Raw genomic sequence first — 27,684 nt, 5'->3', positions numbered from 1 at the left:
CGGGCAGGTTTATCCCTCAACACTGCATTTAGGGTTTCAGGATTCTCATATTGCCCTGGGAGTGCTGACAACACAAAGAGTGTGCCTAGTGCATTCATGGAAAGTCCTCTTTAAAATTGCTTCCCAGTACAGCCTAAGTTTTCCAGAGTCTTTGCACATTATTTTGCAAAGCTGATAAACAGAAAAACAGGTGTGCTCTTCCTTCAAGCATAATACACACAGGGGCTGTGAACAGCACATGCAACAACACCAGCATGGAGAGGTCTAGTGCTTGTATCACTTGTTAAAACTGCTCATCTTTCCAAGATCTCCACATTAAAGCCATTTTTATTATTCTGGTTAAAGCAAGCACGCATACAAATAGGGAAGAGGAAAAAGTCTTATGTCCTTTTTTTGCAGTTTTATTTTTCTTTTTAAAAAGTTTTTTGGCACTACATAGTTCTGTAAAGAATAGAAGTGACAAATTTTTAAACACATGAAATCCCCTTCTAATTTTATTTTTTTTTAGAACAATATATATAAAGTCTGAAGCAACCAAAGTATGAATACAGCTAATAGAAAATAAAGAACTTAATTTTAAAAATTCTCTCTCTTTACAGTTTATCAAGATAAAACAAAACACAATTCCCCTTAAAAATAGGGTAATAAAATAGATGAAATTTGTATCACTCAGTTTTGTGATACTAGTAAAAACTATAGTTCATATCTATGTACAAATGATACAGTTTAAAAACAGTCTTAAATAATCTTGTATCTAAACATGTTGCATTAAGATTTTAAATCAGAACCTGAATTTCTTCCTCCCCTCCCCCCACCCACCCACAATCCCATCCAATTTCACTTTTTCTGTTGAATGTAATTCAGATTCAAGTGTGGGTGTCCTTGAGACAGAAGCGAGAACCGCTGGTTACTCTGCATCAGTGGACCAGCTAAAAGAAAATGGATTACAATTACTTCAGCAAATCACATATTTAACAGTGCTTGGCTATATTCAGTGTACTAATCTAACTTAAAAATAAAGCCATTTACTAGACTGACACAAATGCCATCTGTGCAACTACCCCATTTAATGGGACAATGCAGAATTACTTAAATCCTATCTCCAAAATTCCCTAAGAATCATCATTTTGTTGCATTACTTCAGTTATTTAGCAAAAATAATTTCAGGATTTTAAGTAAATTTAGTTTTCACTTGGAAACCCTGCTAGAGCTAACAGATTAGATTTTGAAGAAGGACTTGGAGCCCGTATCTCTCATGTTACAGCAGGTGACCCCAGCAATATGGAAGCTGCACATCCTGAGGTCAAATTTGAGCATCGTTTCTCTGGTAGTGGAGGTCTTTTTCCTACAGCCTTTCCCCATCCTGCCAGATCCTGGACACCTTTACCCTTCATAAACATCAGATTTGAGATCAAGTCAGTCCTTCCCAGCTTCCTGATGAACTGAACCTGATCCAACGTTGCAGTCAGTGCTGCTCTGACTGTGGATGGGCTGGACTAAACCTCCAGAGGGCCCTTCCAACCTCAACTGTTCTATGGTCTTGCAAGTTTTTATCTGTGTAAGTCATTTTACAAAGCAACATACAAAAACCAAATAAAGTGAATTGGGACAAAAATTTCTTCATATTCTGAACATGATCATGGGCCAAACATCTTAACCTCTACTGAAGCAGAGGCAGCTCTGCAGTGAGCCAGCAGCAGCAGCAAGGAAAAAGAGGCTGGAAGTGCAACAGGCTGCAAACTGGCTCAGATTTCAGAATTTTATTTTAACCCTTCCCTCCCACAAAGATTTTCATTCATCCATAGAGGAAGCTGAAGCGCTCATTTGACTCTGGGATTCATTATGGTTCCAGGGAGCCTAGTGAGTGACACATGATTCCTTGGCTTTTAAAGCCTTTGAGACAGTACAGAGACATGTTGCATGAGCTGTTGATTCACATACTGGTTCTAGTACCTTGAGGGTAGAAAGGTTTGTTCGGTGGGTAGCTGGCATTTCCCTGCTGCATGTAGTTCTGAGGCATATTGTAAGGCCACGCTCCTCGGAGGAGAGGAAAATGGGTAGGGGTCCCATGGTCCCAAGGGACAGAAGGAGGGTTCATTTTACCAAACTGTCCTTGGAAACCCTGATCTATTTTTCAATTGAAAGGGAAAAGCACATTGCAAGTTGAAATAATTAAACAGTAAGTCACAAATACAATTTACATCTTAAATAACAGTTTGCAGGGGACTTAATGTGATTAGTCTGATGTACTGCTTTTCTTTTTAAATGTACATCAGTAAAAATTACCACCTAAATTACTTCATTATTCACTATAATAGAATTATTTGGAAGAGAGAGGATGAATCAATATTAAAATCAAGAGCTATGATTTCACTATTTTTATGTCTTGTGATGAAAAATACAAGGTCTGAACAATGTTACTACTATCTGATCCCACACAAATATCCACTATCACTGACAGAGCTGTGACATGAAAGCTATTACCCTACTGCAAGAAATAACTCTCAGATGTACACTGGAATTCCACTAATACTTCCATGCTTAAGAAACTTGCTATCTAGATTACTGGACTGACTTAAAAAATGATTTTTCAAGAGAAAAATATAAACTTTGGAAATAAATAAACAAATTGTAAAGCTATTCCATTTACAATTCTGATATCACTGCAACATTAAGGATGAGAAATCAAGCATCCAAGGAGGCAGGACCCACAACATGAGGCATAGCTCTGGAGTATGCATGAAAAAGAGTTGTCTGTCTTGATAGTTCTAATGATCCTACTTCTGATCAGTTGTCTGCTGAAAAGAAAATTAAAGTAGCTCCTTCCAAGTCAAGGTTACGTGAGCCAGGACAAAGTTTCCTCAAGCTTGTTCTCAAATTGTCCTGAGGAGGTAAGAAACCAGGCTGCAAACAGACAGGAGACAGCTCATCTCTGCTGTGTACCCACCTTAATGGCATTTAAGCCAAAAAGGAAATAAAACTGATTCAAATACAAAGAGGAAAATTACTATGATTGAGATCTAAGAAAAGGAGTGTGATGAGGTTGGAAATTGAAGGAAGATGAGGGATGGGAAAAAAATACTGTGACTGACAGCACAAGAAACCTGGGGGAATGGAGAAGGAATTAGAATTTATGGAGCTTGTCTGAAAGAAGGCAGCTACCTTAGTAAGGAGATGTGGATTGGAAGGAGCTGCTTGAGGGAAAGACAAAGCTGGAGAAGGGGCCAGATGAGAAGATCAGAAATGGAGAGATAGGGACAGAGGACACCGGAGACACACAGAACACATGGGTAGGAGTTCCTGTATCCTTTAAAATATATTCCCCACAAAGCTTTAAATAGAAAAGCATGTATCTCCAGGACCTTAACATGTATTTGAAGCCCATTAGTGAATTACTCCTCATCCACAGCTGTTGACCCAGCTGAAAATCTACTGTTACTGACAATCACCTTATTAGTGCAGAGAAAGGCTGGGCAAGAGATTCAGAATTTTCATCTTGTGATGAACAACTGCACCAGTATATTGTATTATGGATTTATTTTTTTAAACATAGAAGGACTTACACACTCAGAATAAATCAGAAGACCACTGCAATGATTAATGATATAAAGTTAAAATTCAGGGGCTGCCACAGTTCATGTTGCAGAGTAAACTGAATGGGCTTTAATCATTGTATACTGCTTTTCTGCAGCCTCAAACACACCAGTGTACTTGGATTTGCTATGAGGCAAGAGGCTGTTGCCCACTTGTCACAGGAAAATGTATTTTCAGGAATCAACATCAAGATTATGGAAGTTAAATGTGGCAGGACAAACCATAGGAAAAAAAGAATGGATAAGATCATATTATATTATACTGAAGGTGAGGAGACAATATTCAACTTGTAATTCTACCAGTCTCCAAGTTCATGTTTGCAACCTCAGCATTCATCTAATAAATTATGCAATGATGTGTTGATCCTAGAGGTCTTTTCCAACCTTAATGTTTCCATGATTGTCTGATACAAGGAATCCATTATTTGTCAGCACATTGACAGAAATGTGAGTGACTCAAACAGTGATGAGGAGGTTTCTCAGTTGAATGCAGGATTTCTCATTGTTGCACAGCCATTAACGGCAGACAGGACTAATGCCTAAAAGTTATGGTGATCGATTCTAATTTTTTTTCCTATGAAAACGTTAAGACAGGTGAAAGTCGTGATTTGGTTTCTTAAGCATCACATTTTTTTTTTATAAAACAAGTTGAAAGAGTTAGCTGTTCCTGTAACACTTAACACTTGTACACAAAGTGCGAGAGGTTTGATACAACAGAGAAGAGTTACCTGAATTCCCCACAGTGCCATTGTTCACCAGTGAGTTTGGAGTCACAGGATTGTGCCAGTGTCCCTCATGAGAAGTGCTGGGGATTCCCATGGGCCTGGCAGCAGGCTGTGCAAAGATGATACTGGGATCATTCAAGCTTACACTGCTCTGGTTATTTGTGGTGCTGCTGCTGCCAGATCTCATAGAAAATGGAACATTTGTAGAATGAGGAGGGTTACCCGGTGCAGAGTGAATAACAGGCCCATGAATAGGCCAAGAAGTGTTGGGAAGCTGAATTTGGTGGTGATGGTGCATCTGAAGTAGTCCCAGGTTATGCAAGGTGGAATACTGACCTGGGGGAGATTGGGGAAAGTTAAACAAAGGCAGCTGGACCTGATGGGGTGGCTGTGCACCCTGCTGTGGCTGAGAAACGTGCTTAGACTGGGATATTGATTGTGGCTGAGTCTGGTTAATGGAGGCTGGCTGAGAGGAATTCTGTGGGAATTGCTGAGGTTGTGGAGAATAAGATGACTGATGCGAATCAGACTGGAGGAAAAAAAAGTATGAATTTCTGATTAGTTCACTGGCTATTTAATGGTGTTTTCTTTAATAAGCGCCCACTGTTAGACTATTCATAAAATGGCAAAGCACCCCCCAGCAACACCCCAAAGACTGCACCCAAGTTCCTGTTGGCTTCAGTAAGTGCAGGTCAACTGACAGTGACTTTCACCAACAGATAATTTGGACTCGTAATGTGGCACATCCCACCATCAGAAACACCATTCTGAGCAAACATTAGCCCCAAGCTCTTCATTAGACTCCACACACACTTGTTTCTAGTTTTTAATCAGTCTCTTCCCTATCCTACTTATTTACAGCCCAGTATCTCATTAACTAATTGCCTTACTTCTAAATACAGTGGTTCTTAATACTGCAGTTTTTTAAGTAATTCCAAAGTAAGCTCCTAATATTTCTACCATTTAAAAAAATCTGTTAAACAAGAAATGCAGATTCCAAAAACCCAGTTTCAACCTTCATATCCTGGTGCTAGGCTATGGCTAAAGGCACAGTAATAGCAATTATTACAGCCTTTGCAGAGTTCTTACAAAACTTTCCCTTTCACCAGCAACAGAAATAGGCATGAGGCTATTTTATCTGTTTAGAATTGCAACTAAACAGAGAAGTACTTCAAGAACTGGGTGGCTGGGAAAAGAGTTACTCAGTTCATCTGCCAAAACTTAATGCCATTGTCTGGATTCCCCACTCTGGTTTTAAGCATTGAGACAAGATGCTGATGGAATGAGTGCCTCCAGAGACATTCAAATGAGACAGGTACCTAAACCAGAGAGGATGACCTAAATCTCAGATCTCTTTCTCCCCCTGAGACTGACTTCTCTCCAGAGACTACAGCAGCCAGCCAAGCTCCAAGAGCCTCAGCTGCTGTTGAACACCTGGAGTTATAGGTCTCTGCAGCTTGTCACTATCCCTGATTTATCACTATTGCCTGTCCATTTAAACTGGCAGTCACTTGTCTCCAATAACCAGAGGTGTCTGCAGGACCTCCCCATGCCACAGCATCCCCTCTAGCAGCACACTGTGTGTCTGTGCCAGGGTAAAAGCTGGAGCCCAGAAGCTGGGATTGCTCCCTGCTGCTATTCCAGCTGTGCCTGTATGAGTGCCTCCTGTACCTTTCTATCAAACCAGGAAGAGAAGGTAAAACCTGGGATTTGAAAGATGATCACTGGTTTAACAGTTTAAATGTTACAAAAATAAAGCACATGCACTGACCACAAACATTCCTGCAGATATTAACCTACCACAGGCATGCACTGGATGTGCCAGCAGCAGGAAAAGAGGCATATTACACTCCAGCCTAGATCTGCTTCCCATTCTCTCCCTCTTACTCCATCAATATTCCCCCTTCCCGTTCTTCTCAAACAATTCCTGGACAGAACATATTCACCAAGAAATCCTGGCCAAATGACAACCATGGAACACACAGAGAGTCCATGACATCCAGGTGACACAAGAATGTGCACATGATGTGTCTGGTCCTGAGTCCACCCACACATTTAGCTTCAATTCCCGAGGCTCCTAAAAAATATGGCTCCTAAAAAAAATACTCCTGTGGCATGTTCAGCCCTTCACTTAGATTAGGACTGTATCAGCCTCTCTTTAGAAGCACACTGTAAGTCATGAGGTCTCTGTTACTGGAGCCAGCATTCCAAGAAATGCTTGCTGATCAGTTAGGAAAGTAGTAAACTGAACAAACAGCATTAGTGATCAGCAGCCCTGATTACTGTATTTGCTTACTTGCCAGTTTCATTAGGAGGCACATGCTTCTCCGACTAACACCTTAAAATAAATTCATTTCTGCTGTACTGTCTGCTCCAAAAATATTAAATGCCAACAGCTGTATTTGCTCAAATACCCTCTGCTAACCATATCCACTCAGAAGCAGATTAAACACATTTTATGTAGCTCTATAGAGACCTGAACAAATTCTAGCATAAAACTACCAAAAATTTCCCCATTGTTCTGCTTGTGCTTCTAGTCTGCTCTGGCAGGCATTTCATTGAAGTATGACTTAGCTGTGTTCTGTGTCTGTTCACTACAGTCCCTTAAGACAGATCTCTTAAACCACAAAGAGTCATGGTTGTCAGTAACCTAAGTCTCCAGCATGTTAACAATGAGCTATGCTTCATCTCCCTTAGTAACTCCAGAGCACTGCCAGAACAATGAGAATTTGAAAAGCATCCTAGCTTAATCTGGCCTTTCAGAATCGCAAGGTATCTCATATCAAACTTGACTATGAGGTTTCCATACTGAAAAACCATAAATGCTCCCCAAGACACAGCACATCATAAATCAAAGTTTCACTAATTGGCAGAGTGCAACACTGTCATTATCAAGTGCAGAATCTGTTGAGAAAAAACTGTGCAAACCTGTTCCCAGCATAGCTAGTTTGCTACAGCTTTGCTCCCTGCAGTCCCCCCTCACAGAACTTACACATTCTGATGACTGCCTGGTGCGCAGGGGTCGCTCCACCTGCTGCTGGCCCACAGCCACCAGCTGGGAATTTACCATGCTCCGGACCAGCTGCGTGCCTGATCAAGGAACAGAAATGTTAATAAAACCCACAAGGTGACAGAATAATGAGCAGAACTGGGAGTCAGCAATACCTTAACTCTCATGTGACACAGAGTAGGTAAATCACTTTAACCTCTGCTCTCCTTTAAGTGGAAACTTTTCCCTCTACTGGCAGCACACAACATTAATAGGTATAGGAGCTAAACACAAAATCTATTTTTGAGTAAAACAAAGTCTAGCAGGAACAAGGCTCACTTTGCTATCAGGCTGAAGCTCTACTTTATATAGGTTTCCACATTACTGCTGTAAGCAGTGGCACTTTAAATAGCAATAGCAACAGCAGAAACTCCTGGGCAAAGAAAGGAAACTAAAAAAAAGACTAAAGGATAACAGAACACAGAAGCAAGGCTCTCTCTGAAGTTCATTTATGAATACTTTTCCTCTTTTTTCAATTATCACAGGCACCCAAGGGCCTGATTTGAATGGGTTTGCAATTAATCTTCTCTAAGTACTACCAGTAATTTGAAAGCTGGATCTAGCCTAATTCATCTGTATGGTTTTTTTTAGGTGTTACTGAAAGACTGCTGATTTTTGCTGAAAATACATTTACTTACCTCTCACAGATGACGGAGGGTTAGCTAACATTTGAGAAACATTTGGAACAGGAAATGCATTCAATTATTATTATTATTACTACTACTGTTTCTAAATGCACCCATTGTGAGTGGAAGACAAATAATGCAATACCCTGAAGTACACTGTATTTTACTGCTGAGTACATTTTTACCACCCATGCAAAGACTATACTTCAGGAGGCATTACTCCCCTTGAAGAAAAGCAACACAGACTAAAAGCTGTATTTGCAATGACTGAAATATCACCTGCAGGATTTTTTTTTTTAAAGATAATTACCAAGTCTGTACAGAAACCTAGAGAAAAGGGATCTCACAGCTTTCAAATTATCCTAACACATAAACTAACTTACCTGGCACACTATTATTTCTCTGACGGGTTTGTTTGAATTCAGGACAATCTCTCCTAACATGACCCACATCCCCACAGATGAAACACCTTTTCTCTCTTGTTTCTCTGTCATCTTCTTTCACCTCTTTTTCATCATCTTTCTCATTCTCCTTTTTCTTCAACCTGAACAATAATTTTTATTAGCAGTATCACAAAACCACACACACACAAACACATCATCTCTGTAGAATTGTTGCACTGTTATGTTCAAAGGAAATGGTTACATAACCAACAGCTGTACCAGAATACAGACATCTCAGGAATCCCAAAAAACACTTTCAGATTCTGGGCTGGTTAATAGCCTGTATAAACTTTAAGAACTTAGAAGCTCCTGAGACCTGTCCAAAAGCTGTCTGACTGTATTAGAGCAGAACTATGCCTGCAGTTAAGCAGCCTAAGCCTGCCAGGTAGCTGGGGATAGCACAGCATAGCAGTTCTATGCAGCAATCCCACTGAGTCAGAATATACCCAAAACAAGTGAGCTGCAGCTTGTTCATACAACCTCCCCCTCAGTGGAGAGGGCACATTTCTCTGTCAGCATCTGAGCCCAGACAGGATGTGCAGCAAAGCACTGAGGCCCTTTCAAACACTCAGTTCTAATACAGCAGGAGAACTAGTGATCAGGAACCAAGACAAGAAGTAAAGGTCTTTTTCCGCAAGATATCTGTAGGATTGTTAAATATTAGTATTATTTTGGGAGCTGTATATACAATCTGAGAGAGATTCTGTGTGGCTGTGCTGTAGTAGCAGTTTGTGTTAAGAGCAGACCACAGCTTCTTTTCCTGAGGCAGATGTAGGGAAAGAGGTGATGCAACTCCATGTGCTAGTACTTGTACAGAGAGCATCTGAAAGAAATAGTCCACCTGTGACGACAGGATTCCAGTGCACTTTCATGTATCTTGAACTCTGCTGACTGAACAAAAGGCTGGAAATAAAAATTTTGTAGCAGGAAGAGACCAAGAACCCTTTGAAGAATTATGGAGCACACAACTGAACATAAGGAGTACATGAAAAAGCCCAGATTAATTTGCATTCTGAGGGCTTCAACAGGCTTTAGCAGGAGTCAGACAACCTAGGCTGACTGGGTCATTAAATAGCCAAAGCTGTAAAAACTGAGGAGTGCATGTTCTCTGTCAATTCCTGCTAAACTCTCTTTGGAGAGATTGACCTGCACGTACCAGGGACTCCTTTTGCAGGAGTCCTGGACCCAAAATTCCTAAATAAAATTAATGTACAAGTGCGAGATCACCAAGTGACTGGCACTAGTATGATGTTACAGAAATGCACCTTAACTATTTACATTTTAACTAATCCTAGTTATTTTAATAAACTTTTACCTGCCTTGCAGATGTACATTATCAGATTTAGAGAACAATTCAAATTCAATCCTGTCTTCTGCACATGATCACTACAGGAAATCCATTTTAACACATGACAAATTTTGCAGCCAGGTAATATGTTCTCCATCTGAATTTACACTACACAAAGATAATTTAGTGATCAAAGTTGAGCTTAACTACATATGAACATACTATGGACTGTTGATTTTACTCTGTGTGTGCTTCTATAAACACTTAAAATTTAAAGTGATGATCAGATTTTTGCTTAAGAAAAGCAAAAAATAGGATGGGGAATTGAGGATCAGACACGAAGCTCTGATTTTCTCTGCAATTTAGCAATTTTCTCATTTCCATTAAATCTTCAAATATCCAAATCCCTCATGATTTAACCTCAAAGGTTTCCCAATAGCTTTGTGTATTACTTACCTCCTCCTCTTTGGACAGTCTTTCATGTAGTGACCAATTTTTCCACAGACACGACAACATCTGTCATTGGGTGCCAATTCCCCATCTGTCAGCACTTTTGAGTCAAAAAAGTATTCCTATCAAAACACATCAGACAGATAAAATATATAAACCACTCACTTATAAGACTGAGAAATGAAAGCCAAATTGTCAGCTTTCATCTCTTATTGCTCCCTGAATGATACTACTTCTGAGATTATACCCGGCCCTTTTCTTCCCCTAGATAATGGCAGCTTTTTCAGAGATATGAAGCAGTTTGGGCTAAAAAAGGGCTATTTGCTCTCAGGGACAGAGGATGAATTTGCAGAACAGCTTATCCAGGCTCCAGCCTGCTGCCCACCTTTTGCATCCTCAAAGACTCTTAAGAGGGCAATTTTTTTGCATATGATCTATTTTGGTACCTGAGTCAGTACTTGTGTGCTTTCCAAAGCACCCAATGTCCCTTCCCAGATGACATGATTACATCCATTTAGACAGAACACAGCTCAGGTGGGAAACAGATGGAGCATCTGCAGACTGACCTGTATCACTCCCCTCCCCTGGAATTTGCTCAGGACAGCTGCAGTTCTGATGTGTGTCAGCACAAAGGTTTACAAAGCCCACAGGTTACAGCCTCTGAGCAACAGAATTATTGTGAAAGTACTGTCTTGCCTGAAAGACTGAAATGGAGGTACAAACTCAGAAGAAAAACACAGATAAAGCAAGCAAATGGAAAAAAGAAGATATGGAAGGATGACAGGAAATAAAAGCTTTCAAAAGATTTTTTAAATCCTTTAGAAATTCAAGTTCTGTTCAAAGCTACTGGGAGAACAGTCCTGCGAATTGTTTTAGAAAATACCTTTCCAAGTTGATCTTAAAAATACTAATTATAGTATTTTATTTGCTCATATTTAAAAAGTAGCAGTCTCTTATACATCAATGACTGGGGCCTGTAGCACAGAGCAGTACTTTCTCCAAAATGATATTGAATGAACGCATTCCTCACCCTGACTCACTACACAGATTTTAAAGGTCAACTGTTAAAAAAAAAAGTCAATCATCATCCTTTTCCTTGCTTAAGCAGCAATCCTTACTATCTCCACCAAGTGGAAAAATAAATAGAATGTAGCATCTCTTGGATCTGTTTTCTTCAGCTAGTAAAGAAGAGCCAGTAAAGTTCCTAGAGCTGTTTCTGAGTTTTACAGCCAAATTTGCAGTTTTCTGCAATATTTAACATCATACAGTGGGACGTTTTATAAAAAACAAAACACAAATTAAACTTACTTTTCCCAAACCTGCCAATAATACTCATCACCCATCCAACCACTCCTCTGAATTTTATATTGCAGGAGCCCAGTACTAAACTGTACATTTAATGCAGACAAAGTATAACTACACATATTGTGCATACCAAATTGATAAATACATACAAGAGACTTGCCTTGGGTGCATCAACTCAGTGGACAAAGAAAATTTAAAAACATACTAAAAACTCTGAGAACTTACAGCTTCTCTTCCAACAGCTGGGTAGAATGGGGTACCAAATAACTTTCTCCCATTGATAAATGCCTTCATTATAAAGTTGGTCACTATTGAAGAAAGACAAAGTTATTGGAAAACAACAGAAAAGGCACAACTCAGCAAACATTAGCCATCAGCAGACATTAATTGCTTACTTTTCCTAGAGACTCCAGCACCCAAATTATGATTCAAGTCAAAAGGATCTGCACAAAGAAGGGAGAAAAAAAATCAGAGTTGGAAAAAATATGCTGCAACAGAATTTTTGGTTTTAATGCAGAGAATTCCATTTTAAATGCATTCACAGAGTAGATTATAGCAAAGCAATGCTGTAAGTTTTAAAACTGTGACTAACCATAATACAGTAAGAAGAACAATTCACTGACATTTAGTAAAAGCTATGAGTCTCATCAATTTTGTGAGCTTGTGAGGACTTGTAAACAATGGTTTTTTTAAAACACTGTTTTTTTAAAAACACTGACTGTAGTTTCCTCACATAAAGATTCTGTGCAAAGAGAACAGCCTCTCAAGCAACAGTTTCCTACTCCTCATGAATGGAAACTCAATTCAGCAGAGGAGTACCTTCGATGGCAATACATTTGGATGTCCACTGCTTCTCAAACGTGGTTAACAGCTTCTTCTGCCGGATGCTGATCACATATTCCTTGAAGTCAAATTCCTCAGTGTAGAACCGCAGCAGCCCCAGCCAGAGCTCTCCAAGAGATTCAGTGTTCTTTCCAAGAGAAGGCAGACGCTTCTTCTGCATGCAATTGAAGACAATTTATTCAGCTAGAGTTACTGCAGCACTCCTGAAATACCTCTCTAACTATGTTTGTCTATTATGAACCGTTTCTTTTGGTTAAAGTAAGGTTAAATCATTACAGTTAAGACTAAACCTGGACTGTTTTTAAGAATAAAAAGTATTTTTCCTGATTTATGCTATTTAGAAATTACTTAAAATAAACCAAGCAAAAGCAGAAACTCAAAACAGGACTCATTTGGGAAGTGGCAACACTACGGATATGGAAGTTTAATTAATTAATAAAATCAATCTTTTATATATTACACTGTTAATGTATTACTTTTCCTGAAAAGCAAGGTTTAAGTTTTAGTGACACTTCTGGAATTAGAAGATTACCAATTCTTCCATGTCATCAAAGAAAAATGCATTCCATCCATCCACCATTCTTTGTGGAATCTGTTTGCCATCAAATATCTGCCAGAACAGAGAGTGACAGTTACTGCTCTAATTCAAAGTCACTGTAAAATACTTGCAGTTCTTTTGGTAAAAAAATAATATAAAAATATAAATACTTTAATTTTAACAATTACTTCTTATACAGACAGAATTTCCCATTGGTAAAAAGTCTGAAAGTCTTTCTGCATTGTTGCTGTACCTCTCAAATTATTTGGATATTTAATTTTTACTTGTTCTTTGCAACTAAGAAAACATGACTGAATTACCTTGTCAAGATTCCAACATCTCTCTTGCCCACAGATTCTCTAAGGAGACTTTATACGATTTCTATTACATTTTGACTTTAGCACAGCCAAGGGGAAATTCCGTTGTTACTTAAATGCACTCTCAAGGTAGCAGTAAAATAAAATTCCCCAACTGCTACTAAAGTATCAGCAAGAAAGTCTATGAGTCTCAACTGCAATGTTTAAGCCAACTTTCCTCTTGCACACAGAAACCAAAAGAGGCAGAAAGGGACAATTTTCAGACGTGCCTGGGAGTTCCAGAATGTATCCAGAAAGAGGCAGATAGCTGAACAATTATATTCTCCCTATCCATACAATGGGGGTACAGAACATTATTTTCTTAAAAAAGCTTCCTGGCACATGTAAAATATTATCTTTAAAGTTGTACCAAAGCATCAATTATCTTTTTTTCCCGTCATCAAATAATAAAATAAACTTTTTCTCTTACAGATAAAGTGTTGAGCAATAAATGCTTCTGACAATAACTGGCTGAAGAGCTGGACTCACATTTCAAGAGCATCTGGTGCAGTCTCATAATTACAATTCCCTTCTCTCCATACCACCTGCCAATTTTTTTCTATCCTGTTCAGCATATAAATATCATCATAAGTCCAAAATCTTAAAGTAAATGTAACAGCAGAACTTAGGCCCAACAGACTCCCAGTTTTGATCTAATTTTCTTGGTAAGTTTTACCTACTAAAACCAAGAGGGAGTTAAGAACCTGCTGATTAGAAGGGCCCCATATTTCATTCATCCCCCTGATCCTAAAATCCCAGACTTCTCATATTTGGCTTGAAGAAAAAGTGCATCTATTTTCATAGCCTCATTTTCTGAACACCTACCTCCTGAAGAACTGGAATAACTGGTGGATTTCTCTGCTGTAGAAAGTACAAAACCATAAGAATATAGGCATACGAAGACAGACTACCACGGGATGCATCACCAATATCGCAGCGCTGAAAAAATACATTTTAAACAAAATGCTGAATTTACATTTCACTGTTCAAGACTAACAGCTATGTCAGAGAGCAAACAGAAACCCCATAAGTAACAGCAAATACATCCACCTCATAATTAAAAATTGTTTTATGAAGCCTGAAAAATAAATGCACCCAAGAGTCAACTGCCATCTGGCAAATCCACAGCATAATTTGTCTAACATAAAAACAGAAAAGCTTTTCATAGCCAAAATACTTCAAAAAAAATTTATAATGTGCCAAACTGAAAAAAAAAGCCCAAATCAAAACCCCCAAAACATAAATCCCAGGTTTCAATACTATAAAATTTAATTTTCCTTAACTCATGCCTCAAGAGCTGTTTCTATGATTCCTTATTATTTTGGTTCCCCCTCCCCTTTTTAAAAAATAATTCATTGACAGCAAGTATTTCCATGTTGTACTGGCAATGCAGCCATACGTGGCATTTTGCTAGCAAACATACACATACCTAATTAAACCACGGTGCAGCCTGCACAACACTGTGCAAAACAAACATCCCTGAGCAAGTCAGGGAGTTGGAACTAGATGGGACTAAGGTCCCTTCCAACCCAAGCCTTTCTATGACTCTGATCAGTGAAGTACCTTACTATGCTTGAGTATCTCATTACAGTATAACCTCTCCACAGCACCTGCTTCTAAGCTATCCTGTGCTTTGAGCCTGTGTCATATCAAGCAATGCATTTTTAACCTCCTAGGGCTGGAAAAAACGGATTCACAAATTACTTTCACATTAGCAGCAGCAGTGACAGCTGTTCCTGGGTTTTCTGCCAACGCAAACAGAGGAGGAGGCATTTTGCTTAAAAACAGAGTACTTGCACAGCTACAAAGTCACTTCCATACACATACATTCAGGAGTGTATATCCCACAACTTGGAAATTTCATCCTTGCAGTAACATTTTTAGAACACACACAGTAGTATGCAATGCTACCAAAAGAATGTAAGATTCATTATTATCAACACAAGGCATTTTTAATCTGGACAGAGAAGAGACGTGGCAGTATTGCGCACTACTGTGACCACATCAAGAAAAAAATCATTGCTAGTCTCAGTGACAGTATAATGAATATGTCCATTCCATTCTGGCACAAAGTTATTTTATTCATCGTGATGTATTTTATTACATGAACATCTGGTAGCATGAGGCACTCTCTACAAGCCATTTTTTATTTGCCCCAGTTCCACTAAGCTTTCTTTGGATGTGCTGTATTTAATACTGCAGCTCAAATAAAAAGCAACACCATGTTTCAAATTATCAAAGGCTATATAGTATAACACTTTGATAGAATATCGTAACAAAAGATGCAGGAGATTTGACATTTTCAAACTCTTAAAGTCAAGTGTATGTCCTAGGCACAGCAAGTAGAGACTCAGACATTCATTCATCACCTCATACCTACCTACTCCTGACTTTTATACTAAGTAAAACAAGGCAAGTGTGCCAGAAGAAAGCAACAGTAATCTCTGGGCTGGTCCCAGATATGGAAACTTGGGAAGCCCATGCACATCCACACGCCCCTACATGTTACAGTTACCATTTTTTCCTATTTTGCTTGGGGCTTGGGTGGGGTTTTTTGTTTGTCATCATTGCAGCTGGTTTGAAATTGAAGAAAAAAGGAAAGTTTTCCTTTCATCAGCTTCCTCTTACACAGAAATCTTTCAACAGATAGCAGAAGGTACCAGGATTTGATTTTGACACACTATCAGATGGAGCACAGTAAGCTTAAGAAAGTGCACTTCATATCAACAGCAGTCTAGTGTCTCCTCTCCAGTTGGTATTGGCAAAAGGCAAATTCAGTGGCTGCAGCAGGAAACAGTGTATTGTACAAATAAGTGCCTTCTTTTTATATTACCTTTGCAAAAACTTTCATTGTGTAGCCCAGATATTGCACCCTAGGATCAATAGCTGCGTAGGTAGCCAGCATCCTTGTGTTATGCTGTGCCTGGAAGAAGGGGAAAAAAAATTAAACTGGTGACAGGGTGAGGCAATTATGTAAGAAATTGTGCAATTTCACAGTGTCAGGTGAAAGCTGGAATGAGCTGTACTATTCATGATGGCAAACAGGCCATGGTGGATGTGGCACTAGTGGCTTTTCAGAAGCATCCCCAAAACAAGACTTTTTGTACTATAACCTGCCCTGCCATCAGGTCATACACAGCTACCTGGGTTGGGCTGAGGGTGTGGGCCACTGAATTTAAATGATGTAGAAGAAATACACAAACACACAAAAGCATTTTCATTCTGATTTCGAAACTATTCCGTCAAATGGTTATTTGGGTAAGGGAGAAAGAATTAAAAAGCTTTCTTTGAACACAAGAGCAGACACAAACAGATGCTTACCAGTGTATTGTACAAACTGATATCTCCTTCCAAGCCACTCCGCCTGTGTTCAAACTTTACTATAGGCACTTTGGCTGTTGTTATAGGCAAGATGTTTCTCAAACCTGGGGAAGCAACACTTTAGTACATAAAACATTTCCATTAACAACATTTATAGTAAATCTAACTGCAAAACAAATAATACTTTAAAGCACCTACCTGGATGCTTCTTAAGAACTTTTGCCAAACCTTCTATTATTTCTTTGCAGTTTAATTTCTAGGAAAAACAAATATCACAGCTTCAGATGTTAAAACGCAGATCCTATTCCAACAAGCACATCTACTATCACATGTATTTCATAGATGAAAAGTCTATGTACAAAAAGGAGCAAGCATTAAACCAGCACATGAATTTACATGAACTCATATGCTCTGTGTGGACATCTATGTTACACTGTGTATCTGTAAGGCACCAAAAGTAAAATATCTTCCTTCAGTTGTGCAGAATGCAACAAGCCAATGTGCAACTAGCAAATCCGACCTTTCCTGTGTACAGAAATCTTAACTGAATTTAAAAAACCTTAAAGAATCCTTGAGTTTACAATAGCAGATTTTATCAATTTCAGAACTCTTACCTCTGCATTTTCATGACCTTCCAATGTCATGCAGATATCTAGATCACTGTCCCGAAATCCAAATCCATTCTTTGAGGAGCCAAATAAGCAAAGCCTGGCTTTGTCTGATCAAAAGAATAGACAAGGAAAAGGTAAACTCTTTTACAGTTGAATGGTAAGTGCTTAGTATGAAATATTGCTTAACTGTCATGTGCAGGTGCCCATAAAAATGAGCTTAAAGAGAGAGCTTACAGTGTCACTTCAAAGACTTCAGCTTTGACAAAGGAGGAAGCACAATACTTTAGAAATTATTTATAGAAAGTAAGGCAGGATAAAGTCTTATTTTATGTAATTTTTTTTGTAACTGAGGTATGTTACAGTTACTATAATCATTAAATGGCATCTCCAAATGTGGTGCAGTATTTTGTGGTATGCAACTGCACTTTCCTGCTTTACATAAATCAAAACAATGTGCAGTCACCAGTACAGCTTTACCCCACAGATAAGACAGAGCTACTCCTAGGGTAACCAAAGTAATACTTCTGGTTGCATTCAGAGTTCACCTAGGTTGCATATTTTTCCTGTGACCAGGTAAATTTGGTCAATGAGTTTTTGTAATCATAACATACTCTGCAAGAAGACACAAGCAAGTAAGATTACAATACTTTATGAAACATTCTTTCCCAATTGCCGTGTTTACATTTTTGTTTGAAACACAATATTACTAAGTATTTTCATTCTTGGAAAGCAAAATTATGTAGTTAAAACAAATTCCTTCCCAACTGCAAAGAATACATTTATCAGTTCAACTGAAACCAATGCTAGGAAAATAGACCTAACACTTATTCACAGCTTTTTTCCTAAACTTTAATAGAATCAGAAACCTTAAGTTTTTCAAGGCTTTGTAACAGGTCTCAATTCTCAACTGCTGCCAGTAAGTGGAGGCACAGCCAGGGGATGGATTGGAATTCCTAATTCTTTGATGACAGGTCAGCTACAGCAGAATGGCCTTCCATGGACTGGAATTCAGGAGACCTGCGTTTGGCACCTGGCTTTAGCACTGTTTTACACCACCTACGAAAAATCACTAGGCATCTCTCTCTGTGCCTTGACTTGCATCACTGTAGTAAGACACTTCTGCTTGTTTTATATAAGGGATGTGAAGATAAACTCATAAGATTTCTATGATACTCAAGCACTGGTGACTAGGCAACAAAAGTCCTTGGCCCACGACCAAAGCTAACACTAAACCCAACCAAACTTTCTTTCTGGCCCGACTGGAGCAGTCCTGTGTTTGCATTGCTACTCTGGCAGCTCTTCCTCCACTCTAGGGATGTTTCCACGGAACAGCATGAAGAGATTGTCCAATGTCAAAGTCTGCAAGACAGCTTTACATAGGGAGGGAAGAGATGCCACTGCTTCAAGCAAGGAGAATAAAATGAGACAAGCCACATTTTTATGCTCTGGACAACATGACTGAAGAAAGCATTCTGAAGGATCACTACCTACTGTTACATACCATTATACTCTTTTCGAATAAATCTCTCCAAACTTGCCAGTATTTGTTCTCTGTTTTGTTGCTCAGATAAAGGAGGGGATAATTCATCTAAGTAAAAACAAATTTAAACACAGTTAGATGTGACCTTCAGCACCTCAAAAATCTTTTTCAGCTAATTAAAAGATTAGATGAGGGTTTTTTTGTTATGTTTGCTTTGCTAAAATCTGTGGTTTTCTTTTTATATCATTAAAATCTTCAGGATTTTATTTCAAGACATCCATTTTTCAACCACAGAGAGGCTTGGTGGGCACCTGGCATCCAGCCAAGGTTAGCCCACCACAGCACCCCCAAAAGATGCCACAGAATTTGGCAAATACAAAAACTAGTTTTGCCCAGAGCCTGGTTCCTGGGGAACACCAGTAGCTTTTTATAAACAGTGATAAATACATAATATCAGTTTCTGAAATCTGTTATAAGGTATCACAACCATGAATTATCTGAAAATTAAAATATTTTAATGGCATAATAATATGCCATTTGTAGCCTAGGGCAGCTGGAAGAGCTTCTTCCTACTGAATTGGAAATAATTGTAAATAAGTAATTTAACCCTAGAGTATTTAATATTTCCAGGTTACAGATCACAGTATACAGTGGGGTACAAGCACTTTTTGAACTTACCAAAACATCTTTTACACACTATATCGAGTATTTCCCGAAATCTGTCTGTCATCGGTGGTAGTGGTTTTAGATCAATTTTCTTGAAATCCTCTGGGCAATCATTTTTGGAATGTCCATCCCGTTTGCAGATGCTGCATACTATAGTTGGTGGCTTTTTTGGGGAAACCAAAGTGCATAAATGCAATTTTCCTTTTAAGACAGTTCAGCAGATTTCCAAGCAACCAAGAACATTTAACATATGAACAACAACAGAGCCTCTACAAAGAGCAGAAAACCTCTCAACAAGCTGCATTTAGTTCTCATGGTGCCTAAAAGCACCTGGAAATTCTACAAGAAAGTAAGAGAGAGGGGGGAGTAATAACCAAAAAAACAACACCCAGGATTTTTTTGTGTGTGTAAATCAAAAAGCTTTGCATAAAATGGGGGAACAGACCATCTAATCCAAACGTGGATGGTGATGTTTCCAGTCCTGAATAACAGGGACTCTACAAAGGCCAGAGCTACCACCCGTAACACAGACTGAAACAATCACCGGGAGAATCCCGCCATCCATCCGCCCTTAGGTTTAGTGACTCAGAAGTAATTGGCCCAGTGATACATGACCAGCACTGCTTACCTTTCCTGAAGTAAAAATAAACTTATCAAATACATAATGCATTTCTTCTGTTGAGAGTCTGCCTTCCTCTTTGAGATCATGGGTTTCCAGCACTGCTTTGCAGCTGGGCGAGGTAGCTGGGGTGCCAGTGCACTTGGTCTGCGGAGATGACTCCGTTACCAAACTCTGCCTACTTTCAGCATCAGAAAACTCATTACTGGAATTTGTGTCATCAGGTTGATGTGCACTGCAGTTACAGTGGTGGCTGAGCTCATCCTCAGGTAGACACACTGAAATTTCTAAATCATCCCTCTCTTTAGGTGATTTTTCATTTAATTCACAGCATTCATTAGAAATAAGGGGTAAAGCTTCTTCTTTGTCTTCATCATAGCTAGAGTCCAATGTTGAAAGTAGCAAAGAGTCCATGTCGTGGGAAGTACATCTTTTGGCTACATCTTCTACCACTTTATTACATTCAACTTCATTCTCTGGTATGTTACATCCGCTTCCAGTATCTTGTTTATCTACAACATTTTCCCCTTGTGGAAGGCAACAGTTTGCTACAGGCTCCTCAGATCTTGTGGATTTCTTATTACTAATTTTCCCTTTTTCTTTTTTCTTGGTATCTGGCTTGGATTTAATCCCATCTTTACTTTGTGGACATGCAAAATATTTATATGCTGTCCTAAATCGCTCCAGGATGTACTCAAATACCATCTGGCTATTTAGACTTCGTGCAACATTCCTCTTTAGTGCAAAAGGATCTAGGAAGAAAAAGAACAATTTAATTAGTAATCTTTAACTTCTGCATTTCACAAAGCAGATGAAATCCCTAAGTAACTATATGGCAGTTAAAAAGAGATTCTTATATTATAATCCAGAATTGTATTTGGATATACTTAGAGAATGTAAGACCCACAAGTTTTTTCAGAATTTTTCCATACAAAACATACCCCCATACAGCCATGAATGGCTGACTATCATAAACCATTCTAAATTCTGTTACTCAAAAAGAAAACCATGGGTATATTGCATCATTATATTATGGTCAATTTCTAAACTAGAAATTAAAATAAACATACAAAGGCAAAATAAATAGAGGCCTGCCAGAACCTTTTTTCCTCCACTGAAGAAGGATTTTAATTTCCCTTCAGAAATTCATTTGTCTAAGAGTAACATTAAGGATGTAAGGATTGTATGAACCAATCTCACCAGGATCCATTCTTAGTCCTTCCTAACGATTTCTAGACCAAACATGTTTTCCAAGCAAAAAGAGCTCCTGCATAGTTGCTATAAGTTTGCCTGGAAGACAGTACCAAACTGAGATTCTGTTACTTCATAATATCAGCTACAAAACTTAACATTGAAAAAAAAAAAGGCAAAAATGAAAAGTAGAAAAACATAGAGCAAACAACACAAATAGCCCAACAATAGCAGATGTCAGAACCAGAATGCAATCTGGTTTTTTGAAATTATTTCTCGTTTCTTCCTCAATGATTTGTCCTGCCATCTTACAACCCACATGTTGAATAAACACCTCCCTACTTTTTCTGAACTCTAGCTAAAAGTGATCGAAGAAAAGAATTGGGAGAGGAAATTAAAGTCACAGGAGTGATCTCAAGACCCACTACTCAACCTGTGCCTCAAGTATTCATTGCTTGTTTTTCTGTTTTACTTTTCCTTCTCACTCTTCTTGTACCTTATTGACTCATCCTTCAATGTACCTCTGTACCTCATTCTCTGTCTGTATGATTCTCTTTGTCCTCTCCATCGCCTCAAGTGTTACAGATAAGCCACTTCAGCAACATCTCTAGAAAGTGTTCAAAAGTCATTATTCATGCTTTTATAAAATATCACCTTACATGGTTTCTTAGCCTTCCTCAAATACCCAATTTCTCTATTCTTAAGGCCAATTCAGAATGCCATACATTGCTCTGTAACTCAGTGACTTTCCCTGCTTTTTAGACAGAGAAAACTTGTCTTTAAAGAGATTAAATAGCTGACAAAATATATATTTAAAAAACTTATTGTCCAGATTCTTGTAACAGATTTGTAAGTTAAGCAAATAAAGATGCTAATGCAGGATGACTACAGAACTGGGAAGGGATCAGCCTACCTTCAATGGCTATTCGCCTCTTCGGCCAGTTTTTATTCTCTCTGGTTAAGAGCTCTTGTACCCGTATGCTGATGACATATTCCTCCAAAGCAAATTCCAGTGTGTAAAACTTCAAAAGTTCCAACCACAGTTGCCCCAGTGAAACTTGGTGAGGGGTTTTGAATGCCAAGAGAGACTGAAAAACACGGACAAGAATGCTCAACTGCAATAAGAAATGAATATTCCTCCATTTTTTGTCCTGGTTCCATCCAGCATCAATGTTTAAAAATAAAAAAATTGGGGTGAGAGATAGTGAATGGTTCTCAATGAAACAAAGCCATGACTTACAATCCCATGTTTCTCTTTTGCATTGCTTTGGTTGTCCACTTCTGAGCTTGTTGCCTTCTTGCCACCACCTTTTTGTTGCTCAACTTTAGCTTTGCTTTCTGCTCCAACGGAGTTTTTTGCTGCACCATTTGTGGGTGGTTTGTACTCCCACCGTACAAATTCTTCATCTTCCACCCCCTTCAGCTGGTGGTCATCTGGCCTCTTCGAATCAAAGCCTTCAATCTAACAACAATTAGAGTGGCTCTGAAACAAGACTGTATGTAATACACACAACCACAAATTTTCAGCAAATGTGACACTTACTACTGTGGTATTCATACTCCTCAAGATTAACAGATGTCAGAGACAGACACTCAGAGAAATAAAGAAGAAAATAATTGTCTTTTCTCCAAAACACAGATGAAACAACTATACAGCCTACTACAAGCACCTTTTAAAAAAGTCTTCAGAATCACCAAGCATCATCTGTGAGAGGATTAACTACTAATGCATTTTATTTATCATTTTCTTTGGCAATCGAATTTTGCATTTTTATGAGGTGGCAGAACACAGAAATAATGCCAACAATTTTGAACAATAAGGTTACTGTATTACCAAAGCACTTACCCAATTGCCCAAATAGGACGGTAAAATACGTGGTTTTCTTTGTTGAAGAAAAAATATCACCATTAAGGCAAAGGAATATGAGGGAATCCCACCTTCAGCCTGACAGTCAATGTGACAGAGCTGTAAGAGAAGAAAAAATCACTTTTCTGATGTAACACCAGAATTTTAGTTTACAATCTATTATAAAAGGACAAGTACTAAAGAAATGTGAGAAACATTACAAGAGTGGAACAGAAAATGCTGTATCTCAGAAACTGCAGTGAGCGTGCCACGCCACATACAGACAAAATACAAACTGTAGCAATTCATACAGTGCCTTAAGGAATACTATCTTACCATATATTATTCTTTTCAGTTTCACCACATTTTGTGATTGTGGAACATATTTATGCTTCTGTCTAGAATTTCAGTCAACTCCAAAATGTGGAGTGGCATCTCATGTATGGAGGTGGGGTGAAGTAGTGGCATGAAATCTTTTCTACAAACATATTCATGATATATCATACACTACATTATACACAGTGCTTAAAAAGAAGTATTGGGGATAATTAAATAACTTACTCTAGCCCAGTAGCGGAAAGCCAAAACCAAGGGAATCAGGACAGGCTCCAGTTTACCAAGTGCAGCCAGCAGGTCAGTCGTAAGGCAAGCCACATCATTCCTAGCACTTACTTTACATGTCAAACCACTGCAATCACAAAGGCAGAACAGATAAAGAATTATCACTTTGTGATACAGATGATGCTTGGGGCAGGAGCAAGGTGGGGCATCACACCCACCATAATAAAAACATCCATCGGTGTCTCCCTATGTAAGAACCTGCATTTTTTAAACAAAAGCTACAGAATATCATTACATCTTCTTTACTATTAAATCATTAGTTGCATTTAGAACTTACAGCAGTTCATTATAGCCAAAAATACAAAACAGAGTTAAGAATTTGCTCTAAGTTCTGCCATTAATTTTGTTATCTTACACAATTCAATTGCCAAGTATATCATCTACATTCCAAACACTTAAACAAATAAGTAAGTTAATTAATACTCCAGACCTGCTGCATATTAAGAGTCAGTAAACCCATAGAACAGCTTGTCAAAAAACTTTCCTTTAGCTTCTCAGAATAATTTTTTCTATTCTGTTACAAACACAGGAAAAGACAAGCCCATTCTTGCATTTACTTCCCCAGAGTTTCAGTCCATATCTCTGGCCAGTCAAGCAATCATGTTCCATTTTGGAGGTTGCTACTTCTTAGGAATTTACTGAATCTGTCAGATGATGTGTCCTTTCTGGCAATGTGTACCTTATAAAATGTTTTTAAACCCTTGGCTTAAACTGCTGGCAAAAAATTTAAATAACTGAAAACTACTCCACTTTTCCCCCAGTTAACTAAAAGAACTTTTTCAGACTCCAACAACCAGTGAGTTCTGTATAGCACACACACAAAAAAAAAATCAGCTTTCTTTCTAGATTATATTTCTGTGTAAGAGCCGTTTCCTTTTAATACAAATGTTAGTTGAGTGTTACAGTAATACTTCTTGTCAGGAGTGTAGGCAGGCAGCTGCAATGGACAAGCATAGTAGCTCATTAAAAATCTTTTTCAGTCACACATACCTTTTAACATCTTTGCAAAAGACAACAGGAACTTTGGCATGGAAATCTGACTCCACATCTGAGTAGACAGCTAAGCAACGAGGAAAAAAAAAACACATTCTGTTTCAAAGTTTTTTACAGTTTTCCCAATTCTGTCTTTAAAATTACTGTATTTATACCATGATTTTTCAGAACAACTCAAATTAAGTGCTGCATAGTCAACCAGTATCAATATTTTCTGGTTAATTTTGATGCTCACCACCAGTATTAGACAGCCAGGCTGTGCTCCTGACAGAACATCGAGGTAACAAGTTTTAGGAGTCTTGGAATAGCTCTCACTCATGTCAATATGCAAGTAGAAAGCAGCTTTTGAGTCTACTGCTTAGAATTCCCCCTACAGAAAGGTTAAACATTTTTGCCAGAAGTTGGGGCAGTAGTGTCAGATGCCAGAGCAATCTGGACTAATGAGGCTGCCATTCTATTGCTGCAGCTTCTCATCCCTCATTCACACAAGCACTGGTGTTCATAAAAATCACATTCATAAAAACAGCTTAGATATCTTGGTTGAAAACTAATCCATTTTTCCAAGTTTACAGAAAAATTGAGCATAAAAACAACTAAGCAGCAGATAGAACGTTAAATAGAAATAAGATGCAACTAAAACTCACCACTGTTCTTCAAGATCTCAAGCACCTGGATCAGAACATCTGGTTGACTCATCTACAATGACAGAATTAGAGCATGTTACATTATTGAGACTAATATTTTATTTTACATTTCATTTAAAACTACTTGGGCTGCACAACTAGTAACTCTGTGTCCTTCAAAAAAGTGAAATCACATGTCAGTATTAATGAAAAAGTTAACTGTACCTGTCTACACCAAGAAAACAGGTATCAGTGAACCTAACAGGCAGCTTTCTTTTAGCCTACAGCTTTTTTAGCCAACATTTCTGTTCTAGTTCCACATTAACAGACTCCATAAGGGTAAATAAAAACACTTGCCATATATTCAACTATTTAATGCCAACGTATACTACTAGAAATGGAGAGCAATAAAGAATGTAATGTCAGGACTTTCCCAAGGGTTTTAAAGGTTATCACTTTAAAACATGTGCAAGTGCAACAGCTGTCTATCAAGAATGTGCTACTAATATCACACACTAAACATGAACCAACTTCATTATCTAAAGGTAAATTATAATGCTCTGCAAGAATTTCATACCATAAACTATAAATTGGGATATGATATCACCTTGAAAGTGACTAAACCATAAAAGGAAAAAATGTCACTTTCAGCCCCAACTTTAAAAGGAGGGGAGTCAACACCTTCAAGCGTTTCGAGTCTGAATCATGAACACATGGAAGCACACTTACCCAGAGCCAATTATTTTCATATTGCTTCAGTGCTTACTCAAAAACAATTTAGAAAAATCTAGCATAAAATTGTCCAAACGAAACAAAAAAAATTACCCAAGAATTAAAGTTATTTAAAGAGCAATGAAAACTTCCTCCATAGCACAGCTGACATCAAATCAAAGATTAGACACTTTGTGCTATTCTAACACCACGTGCCCCAAGGGAAGATGAAGTCAATGGAATAGAAATAAATGTGGATGGCCTTGATTTAAAAAACAGTCTTAGTTAATACAAGATAATATCTACACACCTTAGGGGGGAATTTGATATCAATGTTAACATCGCTGGTCTTAAAAGCAAATCTAGTTAAACAGGAGCCATACATCCTCAGGGAACAGTCTGGAGAAAGAGAAACATAATTATTTAACAGCTAGTAAATAAATTTTTCTTTAGTGGATGACACATACCTCGCTTTAGATACTGCACCTCACAAGTGGCACTCTCAGATTAATGAACATTGAACCCCTTTCTCATTCCTGTGAAGGGTAGGCATTTCCATAGCATAGCATCAAAGGAAAACAAATAATTCAAATACTGTAACCACCAAACGCCTGACATTTTCCAAGCCGTTTTGAAGATTTTTGCAGTGCAGCTTTAGTTCTGTTTGTTTTTAATATAAAATTAAACATGAAGTAACAATAACTGTCACCATCTCAGTTTAGGATTTTATATAACAGCTTTTGTTAACTACAGCTTGATTTTACTGCAGCACTTAGCCAATTATAAAATTCTTTGTTGCCTCACAGACTTTTGTATGAGGCACCAATCTGTTGATTTCATCAGCAAGTTCCAACACACAGTTCATTACAAAACACGCACATAAAACATAACTTCAATACAATCCAAGGCATGGAGTTCAGTGTTCGTTCAGCATTTTAGTTAATAGTTATCTGCAAAGGTGCAGAACTGATCTAAACTAACTAGGAAGCACCTACTCAGCAATAATGAGAAATGCCATTCCATTCCATAATTTATCCCAATTCATGATATAATTTTTGCAGATGAAAACCTTCCTGTAATAGATATTAGGGTCTCCCACATATAAATCAGCTGAAAAATGAGAGTGTTCTCAATTCTTCCCAAAACCACCACCCTGCTCAAGCAGGGTCACCTAATGCGGATTGCTCAGACTGCGTCCAGCTGGGTTTTCACAATCAACAAGGATGGAGAGTCCACAATCTCCCCAGGCAACCTGTGCCAGTGTTCAACCAGCCTCACAGCAAAGAGGGTTTTTCTTGTGTATCTTCCTTTATGTGTGTTCTGACCAAACTCATTCCATCAGAAATCAACAAAATTACTCTCAAAAGAGAAAACAGGTCTTACACATACATTGCTTCAAGCCTATTTTCACTGCTTAGAAACCATCTTTCTCAGAATGAAAGTCTGTATGGCTAATAATTTGCAATTTCTTCCAATGGCTTACATAGTAGTACGAATTTTTGCATAGTTCTAATGTGAGCTCAAGAGAAAATCATACCAGAAGATCAGATGTTTTCTACACAGTGCATTAATTAAATTTTTCCTAATTTACAACTCAGGAAAACACATTCACTAAAACATAGCTGCCTTTGAAAAGGAGAATAACAAACTGTCATTTACTATTACAGATTCCCCTTCCACTACTCCTACACCTCCACAGCAGCTCATCAGTCCAAACAAGTAAGCCAGACAAGTAACAATAATTTCCCTGAGTATTTACGTAAAAATGTTATGTGAAAAAGCTTTG

The 27,684-nt window shown here is 38.3% G+C and overlaps 1 protein-coding gene across 4 annotated transcripts in view; it reads right to left on the bottom strand.

Annotated features, from left to right (window-relative positions):
• Positions 1–380: 380 nt before the first annotated feature.
• TUT4 (terminal uridylyl transferase 4) overlaps positions 381–27,684 on the bottom strand; it is a 44,816-nt gene continuing 17,512 nt past the window's right edge. For 2 of the 4 annotated variants that reach the window (XM_039555698.1, XM_039555699.1), the window contains exons 6-31: positions 26,209–26,297; positions 25,209–25,260; positions 24,562–24,631; positions 23,512–23,638; positions 22,951–23,070; positions 22,345–22,566; positions 22,018–22,192; positions 19,923–20,665; positions 19,307–19,457; positions 18,650–18,736; positions 17,152–17,255; positions 16,736–16,793; positions 16,538–16,641; positions 16,050–16,139; positions 14,042–14,155; positions 12,855–12,932; positions 12,299–12,476; positions 11,875–11,922; positions 11,705–11,787; positions 10,181–10,296; positions 8,377–8,537; positions 8,006–8,029; positions 7,311–7,408; positions 4,322–4,847; positions 1,954–2,127; positions 381–929 (exon numbers count right to left, since the gene is read on the bottom strand). In XM_039555698.1, coding sequence (XP_039411632.1) covers positions 838–929; positions 1,954–2,127; positions 4,322–4,847; positions 7,311–7,408; positions 8,006–8,029; positions 8,377–8,537; positions 10,181–10,296; positions 11,705–11,787; positions 11,875–11,922; positions 12,299–12,476; positions 12,855–12,932; positions 14,042–14,155; positions 16,050–16,139; positions 16,538–16,641; positions 16,736–16,793; positions 17,152–17,255; positions 18,650–18,736; positions 19,307–19,457; positions 19,923–20,665; positions 22,018–22,192; positions 22,345–22,566; positions 22,951–23,070; positions 23,512–23,638; positions 24,562–24,631; positions 25,209–25,260; positions 26,209–26,297 — 3,884 coding nt within the window. In that variant the 3' untranslated portion in view covers positions 381–837. The remainder of the gene's footprint in view (positions 930–1,953; positions 2,128–4,321; positions 4,848–7,310; positions 7,409–8,005; positions 8,030–8,376; positions 8,538–10,180; positions 10,297–11,704; positions 11,788–11,874; positions 11,923–12,298; positions 12,477–12,854; positions 12,933–14,041; positions 14,156–16,049; positions 16,140–16,537; positions 16,642–16,735; positions 16,794–17,151; positions 17,256–18,649; positions 18,737–19,306; positions 19,458–19,922; positions 20,666–22,017; positions 22,193–22,344; positions 22,567–22,950; positions 23,071–23,511; positions 23,639–24,561; positions 24,632–25,208; positions 25,261–26,208; positions 26,298–27,684) is intronic. The other 2 variants (XM_039555701.1, XM_039555700.1) reach the window with 2 other exon arrangements.

This window comes from Corvus cornix, chromosome 8, assembly GCF_000738735.6.
Source record: "Corvus cornix cornix isolate S_Up_H32 chromosome 8, ASM73873v5, whole genome shotgun sequence".
NCBI classification, from domain to species: domain Eukaryota; kingdom Metazoa; phylum Chordata; class Aves; order Passeriformes; family Corvidae; genus Corvus; species Corvus cornix.
Note: the sequence above shows the minus strand (reverse complement) of the source record. Positions and strands in the feature narration are given on the sequence as shown.